The sequence below is a fragment of the Meleagris gallopavo genome, chromosome 8 (assembly GCF_000146605.3).
Source record: "Meleagris gallopavo isolate NT-WF06-2002-E0010 breed Aviagen turkey brand Nicholas breeding stock chromosome 8, Turkey_5.1, whole genome shotgun sequence".
Classification (NCBI taxonomy): Eukaryota; Metazoa; Chordata; class Aves; order Galliformes; family Phasianidae; genus Meleagris; species Meleagris gallopavo.
In genome coordinates, this window is record NC_015018.2 from 22,950,627 (window position 1) to 22,965,321 (window position 14,695).

A 14,695-nucleotide genomic window follows, 5' to 3' on the forward strand; every position below is an offset into this window, starting at 1 on the left:
GTGGCTCCTCCGGGGACGGATAAGGCTGCACCCCAGTCCTCGGGGGAATCGGTGGTTCTAGCAGTCTGCCATGCAACTCCAGAAGAGATCGTGATTTTGGGGTGCACCTCTTACAGGAGGGGACCAAGGATAGGCTGTCTGTTTTACTTGCTGGGCTAAGTGCTTCCCATTGTTTTTGGGTACCATCTCAAGAAGGGCATCATGAGAGGCTGAAGATTCCCTTTGTAATTAGAGGTGATGGCTGTAGGGATGTTGCCAGAGCTCCGACTTACAAAGTGCTGCATTTTGAAGAAGGAGCAGTAGGGTACTCGTGGAGCAGGCTTTATGCATTTCTAGTGCCAGCTGACAACAGCTTTAGTTGTTCCTCAAATGGTGTGTAATAAATTTTAATGAAGATGTTCTGTGGGGCAGCTTTACATACTATTGGAAGTGTTTCAGGAACTTATATGTCTGAATGGCAGTAAGAGTACAATATGAAGTCAGCTTGTTCCTGGCATCATCTGATAGGAGGTACGTGTATATTAAGATAGAAGACCAAGAAATGAAAGTGTTTAATGACTGCTATGAGAGTGCTAGGAAGTGACAGAAAGTCACTGCCCTGTAATGGCTGTGAAGTGGTCTTGATAAATTGTTCAATTGATTAACTTAATTTGCTGGCTCGTTAGAAGCAAAATAATTGTAGTGATTATATCTTACAGGCTTAAAAATATTCAGCTCCTCATTTGACAGTTTCTACCCTTGCAGTGAAGGATTCTGTTGTGACACTAGCTTTTTTTTCCACTTACCTTAGCTGAGTTAGGCACTATGTTAAACACTTTGTAGGCAACTTTTGGCAAGGAAGGCACAAAAAATGATGAACTGTACTTGAAGAATCAGTTGCTGGACTATAGTTCATGTACCACCATCCTCTGAATTGTATCACTTAAAGGTAGAGCTGAACAAATGCAAGACAATGTTCTGCTTTGTTCTTAGTGCCTCACCTCAGCATAGGAGTTGTTAGCCACTGTATATTTGCTATCTGTGTATTGCTCTTTGAGGCAGCATTACAATCTGTTATATGCTAATGCTTTTGCAGTTGGAGGAGGTGTTGTTGTGGAGGATCAGCCAGATGTGAGTGCAGTGTTGTCTGCCTACAATCAGCAGGGGGACCCAACGCTGTACGAGGAGTACTACAGCGGTTTAAAAAACTTCATTGAGTGTTCCCTGGACTGTCATCGAGCCGAATTGTCTCAGCTGTTTTATCCTCTCTTTGTGCACATGTACTTGGAGTTGGTCTACAATCAACATGAGAGTGAAGCTAAGTCTTTTTTTGAAAGGTAAGTGATTTTAATTTGTGTAATTCCCTTATGTGGTGTCTGCTACTTTGATTAAGTCTGTTAGCTGTAGTGGCTGGCATAGATGTGTGTGTGTGTATGTGCATATATATATAAATATATACATATACAAACACGTGTTCTTTTGTAATGCTGAAGGGACTTACAATCTGTGGTTTGCTGTAATTGTTAATTCTTTTCCAACCTCCAGTATTAGAAAGGTGTGCAAACTCCATGCTTTTGAACTGTACGCATGCAGATTTTAATGGTGTTTATGTTGTGGTGGGTTCCCTGCTGCAAAGTATCAATGAAAAGATGCTGCTGCTTTAGGGAAAGATTGTGGGCTCATTTCCTTGAAAGTTGCACTGAGATCCAAAGCAGTGCAGTCTTTAAATATTTACTAATATCATAGTATATATATTTAAATTCTTCTGAGATTAAAGGAAATGATTTATCGTTAATCTACGTTTATTTGTGCTCTTACTATGCTTCATGTCTTTATCACTTGAGGGTAAATTTAAATTTAATTTATATTCCTGGATCAGACTGATTATAAAACATTTCAACCTGTGTTTATCCCTCAAATATGGTCAGAAAAAAAGTTCTTTAATAGTTAAAATGTTCCCTGCCACAAGTATCTTATAAATGATTTGAATTAAAAATGGAAGCTCATTTTCTCTAGATGTATGTCAGCTGTTAGGTAACGTGAGTGGAAAGTGAGGAATGTATTCATTGTTAAATGTGCATATTCATATAACGAGTCAGTTATAAATACATCCAGGTAGTCTTACATAATAAGAAATGCCTTGTACTCTATGGTACCACTAATTGAAGTTTCATTTATGTAAATAAATGTATTAGTGTAACTATTTACTTCAGGCAGTAATCCTTTGTGCATATGCATTTCTGTGTACTCTCTACATCTTGTTACTTTTTTTTTTTAACTCTTGATTAATTTTACTGTGTACAGTAAGTTGCTAATTCTTTGTGGAAGGAATTTTATTCCAGCAGAAAGATCATTCCATATATAGTTATTGAGGAACCTTTGGAAGCTACTGCGTTTCATTTTAAAATGATATAATTAAGTACTTGGGAGATAATGTTTTCCTAATAAGTATTTGACCACATGTTAAATTATTTCAATAGGTTCCATGGGGATCAGGAATGTTATTACCAGGATGACCTCCGTGTATTATCTAGCTTAACCAAAAAAGAACATATGAAGGGCAATGAGACCATGCTGGATTTCCGAACAAGCAAGTTTGTTCTGCGTATTTCCCGTGACTCTTACCAACTCTTGAAGAGGCATCTTCAGGAAAAGCAGAACAACCAGATCTGGAACATTGTTCAGGAACATCTCTACATTGATATTTTTGACGGAATGCCTCGTAGTAAACAACAGATAGATGCTATGGTTGGAAGCTTGGCTGGGGAGGCAAAACGAGAGGCAAATAAAGCGAAGGTAGGGGAAAAAGATTGTTGCTCTTTATTATTGACCATTTCCAGAGTAGTTTTTCAGGAAGTACTGACTATTGCTACATGAAGACAACATGAAAAAAGTAAAGGAAGAGTTCTGTGCAAATAGATGTTATCAGGAGTAGAGAAATCAAAATGTGTCACTGACTGGTAGAAGGAACTGTGATAGACAGCTCTATATTCTGTTTGCTGAACTAGATTTAAACTCATGATTTTGCTGGGTAGTTTTAAAATTGACCCATCTGGCATCTTTTCTAGTACAGCAGCAATAGTTCTTACTTCCAGTTGTTACTGCAAAGACTGTTGGGTAGGTCTCAGTAGTGTAGTACCACAATGCCACACAAATAAATTATGTAAATTATAGGGATTTTGCTTTAGAGAAGCACTAAGAGGTTATGGGAGAGCGCACAGTTGTCCAGATCAATTGTTGGGTAAAACAGTAGAACATGTACTACACTTGTGACAGGCTAATCAGTAGTGAATGCAGTAATGTTAAATTTAGTAGAGCTGTCCCTTTCAGACTGAAAAATTAGTTTTCAGTAAGAGCAGCAGTTACTGTTATGTCATATGTATCTTATTGGTTTGCAGGTGTTCTTTGGCTTATTGAAAGAACCAGAGTTTGATGTGCCTTTGGATGATGAAGATGAAGAAGGAGAGAACGAGGAAGGAAAACCAAAGAAGAAAAAACCTAAAAGAGACAGTGTAGGGTCAAAAAGTAAAAAACAAGACCCTAATGCTCCTCCTCAAAACAGGTACCAAGGGAATGATGTGTAGAGAACTCTTGTTAAATCCAGCATTATCATGCCAAATGTGCAATGCTGGTCACATAATGTTTTTAGCTCTTTGTCCATTTCAGCTGTAGACAGCTTTAGCCATAAGACTTCAGGGGAGGTAATGCAAAGCTTAGCATGTAACCTTCTGTCTTTGCCCTTCATGTCAATCTAGATTTCCCTTGATTTTATTTGGTTACCTCATCTTTTCTAGTCATACTCAATTAGTTAGCTCATTTCACTACCTGTCTGGAATTCTTAAAGCTATTGCTTCTTTTTCTCATCAATCTTTTACATAGTACTTCATTCTTCTGATTTTATTTTGTTATTTGGATATTGAGTTATAAGGTTGCATGTGAAGATTCTGCTTTCTCTGTTTAAATTGACAATATGGAAAGTACGTAAAATATGTGTGCTTCTAGAATTCCTCTTCCTGAACTGAAAGACTCAGATAAACTGGATAAAGTGATGAACATGAAGGAAGCTGCCAGACGTGTGCGTCTTGGGCCAGAGTGCCTGCCTTCCATCTGTTTCTACACGTTCCTTAATGCTTATCAGGTTGGTAAAAGAAGAATTTGGGCGATATGAAGGAGGGAATCAAAATGATAAACTTCACTCGTAATAAAGAAAGAAGACTGAAGAGTTAATGTTGGTTGTCAGAGCATTTGGAACATTCAAAATTCTACTTATAGACTTCCTTAAACTCATTTCTATGTTCCTTGGGTTTGCTCTGATTTTGCCTTAATTCTTTCTTTCACTTTTCCGATGTGACTCTGAGTGTATTCTACAGAATACAGTAAATAATTTGCACCAAAATACTGGGAAGCAGTGCTGCTTTGTCATCATTAACTCTGCCTCATCTGTATATTTTTCTTTCTAGTGGTGCGAGAATTTGTGTGTTTATTTCAAATATGTGTTTGTCCAAACTATTCTATTTTTGTTAAATGAGTATAGTTAATTCTCCTTTTAATGTATAAGATTGGGTAATGTTTGAAATACACTGTGAAAGCTACAAACAACATCAGTAGCTATTTTGTCTATAGGGTTTAACTGCAGTGGATATTACAGATGACTCTAGCATGATTGTAGGAGGCTTTGCTGACTCTACAGTCAGAGTGTGGTCCGTGACTCCGAAAAAGCTACGTAGTGTGAAAGCAGCAGCAGGTAATTAAGTCAAAAAAATTGAATGTCAGTGTGTATTGTTTGTGTCACGTGTGTGAACAGAAAACTGTGTCTGTCAGGAGAGTTGTTTTGAGCAGTTGCATGTTGTTACTATGAAGAAACATTGTGCACAGTTGTATATTTGCATCTTATCATTAGAAAAATATATTTTTAAAGGAATGAGATACCTGGTTGTGTACACCTACTGCCAGGCAGCCTGCACGCAAGTGAACAGTTCTTAGTCTTGGTGCTGAAATGAAATGTGGCTGTGGTGTTCAGCAAATGGTAGCCTACAGATTGAAAGTTATTTTAAGTTGTGTGTAGTGGGAAGCTGTCAAAATACCTGGCAAAAGATGTGAAAGTTTGTCATCTCAAGAAGTGTATCTTCAGGCTAAACAATACATGTATGAATAATAAACCAATCAAGATCTTATCTATTATGAGTTTTTATCGATTTTATCTATTATGAAGACTTGTGACAGAGTGATTATTTATGTAAAGTATCGTTGTCACCTTTTACAAGGGTAGAAGTGTTGTAAGTGCCATTGTACATACTTCCCCATGACCTATTTCAAGGTGCTTTTGTTCATGAGTTACTTATCGCTTTTGGAGAACGTTACTTGTTTTCACGGCATTTGTCTTTGAACCTCTGACAGTTGTTATGATGCATGAACTTTGAAATATTGCAGACCTCAGTCTGATTGACAAAGAATCAGATGATGTCTTGGAGAGGATCATGGATGAGAAAACTGCAAGTGAGTTGAAGATTTTATATGGTCACAGTGGACCTGTCTATGGCACCAGCTTCAGTCCTGATAGGTAAAATAAAGTTTACAAGCTAATTAGTTTGCTTGTCTTGAGTCTTAATTTATGCTATGAATGTGAACGTGTTTTTAATGCAGCTTTTTCCAGAAGATTAAAGTAACACTTTTGTCTCCCTTAAAATAACAGAATTTAAAACTTGTGTAAGCTACACAAGAGACAACCATCACAGAAATACAGCTGAGAAGTAAACTTTGCATGGAACATGAATATAGAGTCTGTATATGATCTGTACTCTATGCATACAGTCTATTCATAATTTCTTATGAATTAAGAAAAAGAATTCATACCGAGATCACATTCAGGGAATCCTACCATTTAATTCAGAGTTACATTAAGATAATTTTAAAGTAATATAGCACAGCAATTTACTGTTTGGTTTTGTTTTTTTTCTTCGTGTGAACGTAATGTGCCCCTCTGTATTTCTGTGTCATCAGAGTTAATCATCAACATTCAAATGTCTCTTTTGCATAAGGACCTCAATTCTTCCTGAACACTTGATCGTTGCTTACTTCACTGAAATGCTGATTTATATGGGACATACTAAATCGTAGCTGCCCGGTGGAAAGTTTTATGTATCATAGAATTACAGTGTTAATTTGATATATAATGTACTGTACTTTCTCCTGTGACAGGAACTACCTGTTGTCCTGTTCTGAGGATGGTACTGTCAGATTGTGGAGCCTCCAAACATTCACATGTCTGGTGGGATATAAAGGACACAACTATCCAGTATGGGATACACAATTCTCTCCTTACGGATATTACTTTGTGTCAGGGGGACACGACAGAGTGGCTAGGTAAGAAATTAGATGAGTTTTCTACATATCAGTTTTGTGGTGAATTAACTCTGGAAGTGATTATTGGCTGATATACTATAGGCTAACTTATTATGGGAAATGAGTTAAAATACTAACCAGCTGTTTTAATGTATATATATTTTTTCCTTTTCAATACACATCAGAGATAGCATCCTCTATTGTGGTCATTTAATTAAAAATATTTTCTTCTGTTGTTTATTAACCACGACAGAATATTCTTTATTTCTCCCTTCTGAAAAGGCATAGTTTCACAGAACAGATCCTGCTAATTCAGTAAACTTACCAGTAAGAAGCCACTCATTAATTCCTTCCTTTTTTTATTACCGTGCAACAGATTCTGAACTTCATGGGGGCTCCCATTATTAAGAAAGCTTTTCTTTTCAGACTGTGGGCGACAGATCATTACCAGCCTTTACGGATATTTGCTGGCCACCTTGCAGATGTGACATGTACTCGATTTCACCCTAACTCCAACTATATTGCCACTGGCTCAGCAGACAGGACTGTACGGCTCTGGGATGTTTTAAATGGAAATTGTGTAAGAATATTCACTGGACATAAGGTAAAGGCATATCACCGATGTGACTTAATTTCTATGGTGGGATTCTGAAGAGTACAGCGTTCGGAATACAGATTGACTGGTTAAGTAGGCTTAATTAGCTGTTTTGACTTTCCTCTCTGCAAATGTCTTTTGTAGGGTCCGATTCATTCGTTGGCATTTTCTCCTAATGGACGATTCCTGGCTACTGGAGCAACAGATGGCAGAGTTCTGCTGTGGGATATTGGACATGGCTTGATGGTCGGAGAACTGAAAGGGCACACTGACACTATCTATGCGCTCCGATTCAGTAGAGATGGGGAGATTTTAGCATCAGGTAAAAGTCACTGGAAGCAAGCAAGTTTCCATTGTGTTTCCATCTATATGAAGTGGGATTATGTAATGGATTCCTTAAGCCGTGAAAGACAAATTAGTCACTTTCTTAAGCAGAAGTAGCAAATTTAAACTAGTGCTACAAGGTATTCTGGGAACTGAAGGAAAGGTTAATTGATAGTGAAGGTTGGGGTCTGTATATAGTGCTGGTGTAAACTGAAGTCAGAAATACTTCTAGGGCAGACAAGAAATGGCTGGACTTAAAGATGCTTGGGTACTGAGATGGGAGGAGAGGTGGGAGGCACGTAGCAGGACTTGAAGAGAGGGCAAGAAAGTAATCTGTAATCTGTAGCCTTACTGTTTCTTCATGCTAGATTTTTAATATAAAATTATACATCAACGATCAGGTTTATGAGCAGTGGAACTTATGAAGTTTGCTTGGTTTTCCTGCTTGTCCACATGGATGCTCTGGTGACTGATTTGGTAGGGCTCCTTTGCCACTTTTTTCACTCTGTGAAGGCACAGAGTTTCATCTCTGTGAACTGTTGTCTTAAAATACATAGGAATTTAGGAAATTCCAAATTTGCTCTGTTCTGTCAACTAGTTGAAGTTAGTGAAAAAGTTCAAGTTACTGATAGAAGAAATAATGTACAGATACTGTAAGCTTTATGCTAAGTAATTTCCTTATGAAACCAGGCTAGGAATTTATTTAGTTCCCTGCTCCTAACTGCAGTGCTTTAAGAATCCTGAGTGAGCCGCTACCACAGAGTGAATGCTTCTGGAGTGCAGGTTTGATCCAGCCTGCATGGTGGATCCTTCAGCTGAACAGTGCTCCAATGAAATCACAGACCACTGGGCCTGCAAAATACTGGGGTCTTCTGTCTATCAAAGAAAGTATTCAAGTATCAATAAAACCCCACAAGTTATTGTGTGACTTAAAATCATAAACATCTGGTGGAGTTGGCATGTAGCCCTAAGGTTGTCTTGCCTTTTCAAGTGCTGGCTAATAGGATGGAAACCCAGATATGCTTCTTTGCACTTTATCCATAGTTCCTGTTAGATTACAGGTGATAGCTTTTATGTGTGCTTTTGCTGTGTTAAAGGCTTGTTTAAAAATGCTTCATTGCAGGATGAGGGCTTAGTATTCAGTTATGAGTAATTCTGCTTTGTGAGTTTTAATTCCTATTGTGTTTACTTGCTGTCTAGCAAGGAAAAGACTTTTAAATGTTACTTTCCTTTTTTCCTTTTTAGGTTCAATGGATAACACAGTTCGGCTGTGGGATGCAGTGAAAGCATTTGAAGATTTAGAAACAGATGACTTTACTACAGCCACTGGACACATAAACTTGCCTGAAAACTCACAGGACTTGTTACTAGGTACATACATGACCAAATCAACTCCAGTTGTACATCTTCATTTTACACGCAGGAACTTGCTGCTAGCTGCAGGAGCCTACAGTTCACAGTAGATCAGGAAGACGTAAGACTGGCTGTGCCAAATTGTTGCAGCAGTGACCTCAGGATGTGAGATGAAGAGAAATGTCTTGTATGGGTGGACTTCACCAGTCCATTGCAGGAAAAACAAAACTATGTAAACTAACTCAAGCAACATCTCTGTTCTGCTCTCATAATTCACATATTCTGCTCTCACAGTTTGAAAATGCTGGAGATTGACAAGACAATGTGAGTTTGAAGGAAGGAATTGTTTCATGGTGCTTTTGATAAATGTGTACGTACGTGTATATATATGTATATATGTGTGTATATATATATACATACTATATATACATACATACATACATTTCATATTATACATTATACATACGTTTTCATATATATATATACACATACATACATATATATATATATATATATATAGAAAATGCCTGCCTCCTCTCAGAGATGGTATTGAGCTCTGCTGAAACTTCTGGAAAGTTAACAGCCTTGGTATTTGTTCTCAAATGATTTTTTTTAAAGCACTTAATGTACGGTTTGGTAATGTTTAACCAGTCTCAAACACAGGTAAAAACTTCAGACTCAGAAAAGAAGAATGTAGTTTAACTCACTATTGCCTGGGCTGGGTAACAGGTATGGTGAGAATATTACAGGAACAAACGGGGCATTGAAAGAATAAGCCCAAAAGGAAGAGGCTTGCGGGGAACTGCAGAGAAGTTATATGTAGTTTTTATGCATCTAAGTACCAAGTCCTGAAAAGATTTCAAACTTCTGTGCTCTTTTGAGTTATTAGAAATGCAGATCTTGTTATTCTGTTCTGACAAGTAGCTGCTGCTGTGTGATAAGCAACACAAGTTGCAATGTGAATTCTTTGGACGGATGGTTTAGGGAAAAAGGACAACTGACATGCATCACCTAATTTTAAAAACAATATACTTAAACCTTCATATGTTCTATTAGACTTGAAAAACTTTAAAAAAACAGCATCCTTTCAGCATATAGTTTAATACATCACACTGTAAAAACTAGTGAAGGATCAAGAAATTGCAGAGCAAAAAGCTTACTCAGTCGTCAGTATGCTATCAGTTTGCTTTTGAAAGGCTGGCTTGTCTGCTTATGTGACAATTGCCACCCAAAAAAACCCCTGCTGTACTCCAGTAAGTCTTGCTGGACAACCAGTAAAGCTCAGAGCTTCTAAGGAAAAGTAAAACATACAAAACACTGGGAGGATAGACCATGTTTTGGGGTCTATGAATGGGAATATACGGAAAGGCCTCTTAGAATCTTCTACAAACTACACACAAGGAAATCTCAGTTTGTATTCCCTGTTACTTGCAGTAAGGGCTCAGGCACTTAAACAATCTGCTGGCTCTCTACTGAAGATGCAGAAAACCAAGACTTTACATTTCTAAGGTAAACAAAGAACTACCTCCTATCTCATCCTTTTTCTGACTAAGCCTTGGAGTAAAGGGGCATTAGGGCATTAAATGTCAAAATAAGGGTGGAAAATTCATAAGGAAACTAATTTGGAAACTTTCTTTAAAGACAAATGGTTAAAACTAAACTATTATGGATTTTATCTGTGAAGGTACATCAAAATTTCCTAGCACTCAATATGACCAGCTGGACTTAAATAAAATTGTAGTAAATTAAGCAAGTTACCTAAAAGCACATACAGCATTGAGAGCTTGAAGAAAACACTGCTGCATTCTGCCTTTTTATTTTGTACAGTTTTATACTTTTGATAGTATAATAAATACTAAAACCACATAGCTTGTGTTTGTAGACTGTATGTTGGAAGATGCTTTCTTTCCTTGACAGCTGCAGTGGATGCGAGAGCAGTGCTTTTAAATGTGAGTACTCTGCTAGGAGAAACAAAGTAGTTCAGCAGTTGATGACTAGTTGTTTAACTTATATTTAGTTCTAACTGTATGTGATACATTTTAGCCAATTGGATGCAAAAGTCATGAAGGACAGAGGCTGTTGATGTAAACAGGACAGAAAGACTAGTTTTATGCAGAAGGATGGCTTTAATAATAAATTAAGACTGGAGGGAGAGCACAAGAACCTCGTGTAATTTCCTCTGACCTACACTCTTTTTGCCAGCAACCATGCTTACCTCCTAAGTTTAGGGGTTTTTTTGTCTCACTTTCGCATCACAGGTCCCACCTGCAACCCTTGTTGCTGGTGACCTGCTAAGAAGCACTGTGCTGTGTAATCATCTTCATCAAAGGAAATGAATTTTACTGAACTTTGTTGTAGAAAGACAGTGGGTAGAGAACATGATATACCAGCTTTAGGGGGTGGGCAGAGAGCTGGCTGTACATATAGGTCAACATTTTGAGAAAGTCCTTACTTGTGTGCTAGGGTTTGATCACACTATGGTGGGATGTTTTCACTAAAAACCAGAAAGATTCTATTCAAAATATAGGCAACAGAGGCTGCAGCTGACTGCTATTCTGCATTGCATTATCATTAATGAAGTAATGGTTTCCATGTAAGCTAGTAGCTGGAAGTGTGGAAAAAAAAAAAAAAAGAGTAACCAGCACAACCAAGTATTGCAAGCCATGCAAGTTTACCGATGTCCACTATGACACTTGGCAACACAGAGATGCTCTGAGCAGCTGTAAGCTCTGTGCTTGTTATGATCATGCTGCTGAGATCTTCCCTAAATCACTACTAAGTGCTCAGGTTGTGTATTTTAGGATGTGTTACAACAGCAAATAAGACCAAATCAGGAAAGAATCAGCTACTCCATCTCCACTACAAATTATTTTTGAAATAGGAAGAAGTACCCCACTTCTGCTTCTTTGCACCATGTCATATTTCCAATAAAGCAAATAATTGTTTATATTTTATTAGCCATCACAGGACATCAGCTTCCTTTACAATGACACAGATTGGTGCTTCAGACATGCCAGAAACCTGCCAAGAGATGAGAGCAAACATATTAGTACCACCGTGCAAGGCTTGCTATTTGAGCTTCATCCCTTCCCACAGTCCAAACAGTTTTACATAAAAGCAGGCAAATTTCAACACATTAAAAAAAAACGAAGTAGTATTCCTTTATCATAAACAGTGATAATAAGCTGAAGCTTATTGTTTTCTACGCATTTTCAGGCTGTGAGGACAACACAAAGGTTTTTTCAAAATGCCATTTCAGTGAAAATGTATTTGAAAGTGGACTTTATATTGTAACACTTGGTTTTTGCTACATAAGAACAAGCTCAACCACTTCCCTATGGTCCTTGCCTACTCAGGTCTCAATGCATACAGCTTTAGTGTATAGTGCTCCTTTTCTCTGTTCAAAAGAAGGTCTTAACAATGCAGCATTAATCTCCTCTTAGAATTCTCAGATACAATTAATAACTAAGTCATTAACTATTACTTTATTTCAATACTCAAAGCAGTAGTAGCAATAGTTATTATTTTTTTTTGTACAGCAAAAGGATAAATCTCAGGCACATACTGTGTAGGCAAAATCTGATACACCTAGATGCAACATCCATCCATTCCTCCTTCCTTGTTTACTCTGCATGGGGATCCCTAACCCTGTTTGGCATGTCTGAAGAACAAAAAGAACAGTAGTAACTCATGATTTCTATAGACCCCAGTAATGACCTAGTTGTTCAGGATGTCCCTCCACCCCCCCAAAAAAACCTCTATAACATAATTGAGGTTTAAAATTGTGCACAGAATTCACATGCCTGTGTTTCTTCTCCTAATTATGTTTTGTTCTTAGTTTCTTTGTCACTCTTTCTTCCTGAGTTGGAATTGAATCATTTTCTGGAAGAACATTGTCCGCTTACCATTTACTTATCTGCCACAGCAGGAGTCTTCTTTTTAGGTCTGAGCTTGAAATACAAGACTAGCATTGCAACGCCTGTATATGTTGCTATTACGTACTGTAAAAAAAAAAAGTTTACTGTCAGTCTAAAACTCAGAAAACATCATTATTACCAGACTACAAAAATTATCATGATACATACATTCCTTCTGCCTGTGATGGTGTAGGAATTGAAGTACTTCTGAAAGCCAGTGAACTGGTGTTGAGATCCTGAGTCATGGCCAGCCATGGTTGCTGGTTCTAACAAGCAATACAAGACAGTTAATAAGTGTTACAGTCAGTTGTAAAGGATCAATAGAAGATCAAACTGATCTCCATACTGTGCTTAGTTCTTCCACTGACAGCTATTAAAATGTTTTCAGAACATTTAACAGACTAGATTTACACTGTAGAACGGGCACATTCAGAGCACTGCATCTTAAAAGGCAAGAAAATAAGAAAATAAGAAGCTCTGAAAAGGAGAGCACTTCAGACTTTCCAGAGTTCATTTAACAGAAATTAGGTATGTAAAAAGTAGTCTGTATGATGATAACAACATTAAGGAATATTCCTCAAAAAAACCAAAACAAAACAAAAAAACACCCAAACTGCCAGTCCTGCCTACACAACCATTCAATAGAGTTTTCTAGCAGTTGCTCAGGAATTTGCAATACTTAATTAAAATAACACATCCTAAACTCAGCTGGGGAATAGTTTCAATTGCACATTCAAAAGCTCAGCAGTGACCTGATTCAGTCAAGACCACTGCTCCATTTTGCAATTCAAAATGCTGCACTGCAACTTCCAAACTATATTATAATACAAGTGTTTGGTCATTAAAACCTGCTCTGCTCACAGTTGCACATTACTGTTGTATCTTACTTGACCAGATTGGGCTAAAATACATATTTCTACTCAGTTTTCAGCTATACCAGCAGGACAATTGAGGCAAGTATGGGACCTTATAAGTGTTTTCACAGGTATAGTGAAATCACCAAGCACCTGAGAGCATGCCTTTGCATTTTGTCTGCACCTAGGCCAAAATTCCAGGTCTACTGCAAGAAGTCAGTTAACTCAACAGCCTACCAAACATACAGGAGCATACTTGCAGAATCATTGGTTGATGCTGGCACCTCTAGAGATCACATAGTCCAACCCCAACCTGATCAAAACACGGTCACTCATGGACTTGTCATTAGGTTTTGAGTATCTCCGGAGATGGAGGCTCCACAAATGCCCTGGAGAGCCTGTTTCAGTGTCTGATCTTCCTTACAGCAGGAGAGGTTTTAATGGTTAGAGATATCTTTTCTAAGAGTATCCTTCTCTTATGCTTAAGGAAGTCTTATATTTAGGACAGATACTTGTTTACTTTATACATCAGCTCGAAGGAAGCACACATGCTGCACACTACCTACCAAGCTTGGCAGAGATGCTGAAATCCCTGGTACCCTGGTAAAATAGATACAGAGAATGGCTGTAGCTGGTTCTACATTCATGAACACAACCCTTGCACAAACCCCACCCTGTAACACCTCTGCTATGCGGTTAGAGATGCCTGCCTACACCCAGCTGAGGGTGAAACAGTGAAGATCCTCAAAGAAACCTCCCCAGACATTTGCAGTAGACGATTTGGAAAGCCAACCTCATCTTTATTTACACAAGACCGAAGCAAAACCCTGGAGAAGAGTCACTGGGAACCTTCCGAGGGCGGCTCGGAGCCCATACAGCGCAACACAAGCTTTTCTTTTCAGAAGAGCTCCCTGCCCTCGGCCTCCCCCTCACAGATGCTGCCTCGCTGAGGAGGCAGCACAGAGGCTGAAGGTCGCGGGCGCCATTGAGAACAGCCATAGCCCAACACCACGTACAACCGCCCTCTCACCCAGCAGCAAAGTCCACCAGAAAGAGCGGGAGACAGAGACCCGTACCCAGGCCAGACAGGCTCCCTCCCACCACAGCCGCCACCACTACCTTGACCGCCTCCTTGTTCACCGCCTCGCTCTGCCCTTCTTCAGTGCCCTCCCACAAGATGGCGGCCGCCCAGCTGCGCGCGCAGCCACGATCCGCACGCTGATTGGCTGTCCCACGGAAGCAGGACGCTCCCTCCGTCCCGCCCCCCTCGCGGCCTAGAGAACGGCCGCCGCTTCCTCCGCCCTTTGACCTTTGCCCTTCTCTTTGGAGTA

At 38.8% G+C, this 14,695-nt stretch overlaps 2 protein-coding genes across 5 annotated transcripts; one reads left to right on the forward strand and one right to left on the reverse strand.

The window, feature by feature from the left end:
* The first annotated feature begins 454 nt into the window (after positions 1–454).
* TAF5 (TATA-box binding protein associated factor 5) lies at positions 455–10,459 on the forward strand. The gene is made up of 11 exons (XM_010714751.3): positions 455–460; positions 991–1,316; positions 2,460–2,775; positions 3,378–3,541; positions 3,982–4,117; positions 4,603–4,723; positions 5,410–5,539; positions 6,178–6,342; positions 6,748–6,925; positions 7,061–7,238; positions 8,486–10,459. Exons 1-11 carry the CDS (start codon positions 455–457, stop codon positions 8,701–8,703), a joined length of 1,938 nt encoding a protein of 645 aa, XP_010713053.1. The 3' UTR covers positions 8,704–10,459.
* Positions 10,460–11,245: 786 nt separating this feature from the next.
* ATP5MD (ATP synthase membrane subunit DAPIT) lies at positions 11,246–14,573 on the reverse strand. Of its 4 annotated transcripts, none has more exons than XM_010714656.3 (5): positions 14,484–14,566; positions 13,931–13,964; positions 12,679–12,776; positions 12,499–12,594; positions 11,246–11,614 (listed from the first exon to the last, which is right to left on the reverse strand). In XM_010714656.3, exons 3-4 carry the CDS (start codon positions 12,763–12,765, stop codon positions 12,502–12,504), a joined length of 180 nt encoding a protein of 59 aa, XP_010712958.1. In that variant the 5' UTR covers positions 12,766–12,776; positions 13,931–13,964; positions 14,484–14,566; the 3' UTR covers positions 11,246–11,614; positions 12,499–12,501. The 4 variants fall into 4 exon arrangements, with proteins under 4 accessions (XP_010712958.1, XP_003208174.1, XP_010712956.1 ...); XM_031554488.1 differs by lacking the exon at positions 11,246–11,614 and adding an exon at positions 12,060–12,254 and having other exon boundaries at positions 14,484–14,542; XM_003208126.3 differs by lacking the exon at positions 13,931–13,964 and having other exon boundaries at positions 14,484–14,573.
* Positions 14,574–14,695: the final 122 nt, after the last annotated feature.

Bases quoted from the DNA above. Each gene is read 5' to 3' on its own strand.
- TAF5 (XM_010714751.3), top strand. The intron at 1,317-2,459 runs GTAAGTGATTTT...TTATTTCAATAG, and splicing joins GCTAAGTCTTTTTTTGAAAG to GTTCCATGGGGATCAGGAAT. The intron at 6,343-6,747 runs GTAAGAAATTAG...TTTTCTTTTCAG, and splicing joins GGACACGACAGAGTGGCTAG to ACTGTGGGCGACAGATCATT.
- ATP5MD (XM_003208126.3), bottom strand. From the start codon at position 12,765: ATGGCTGGCCATGACTCAGGATCTCAACACCAGTTCACTGGCTTTCAG. The intron at 12,595-12,678 runs GTATGTATCATG...TTTTTTTTACAG, and splicing joins CCATCACAGGCAGAAGGAAT to TACGTAATAGCAACATATAC.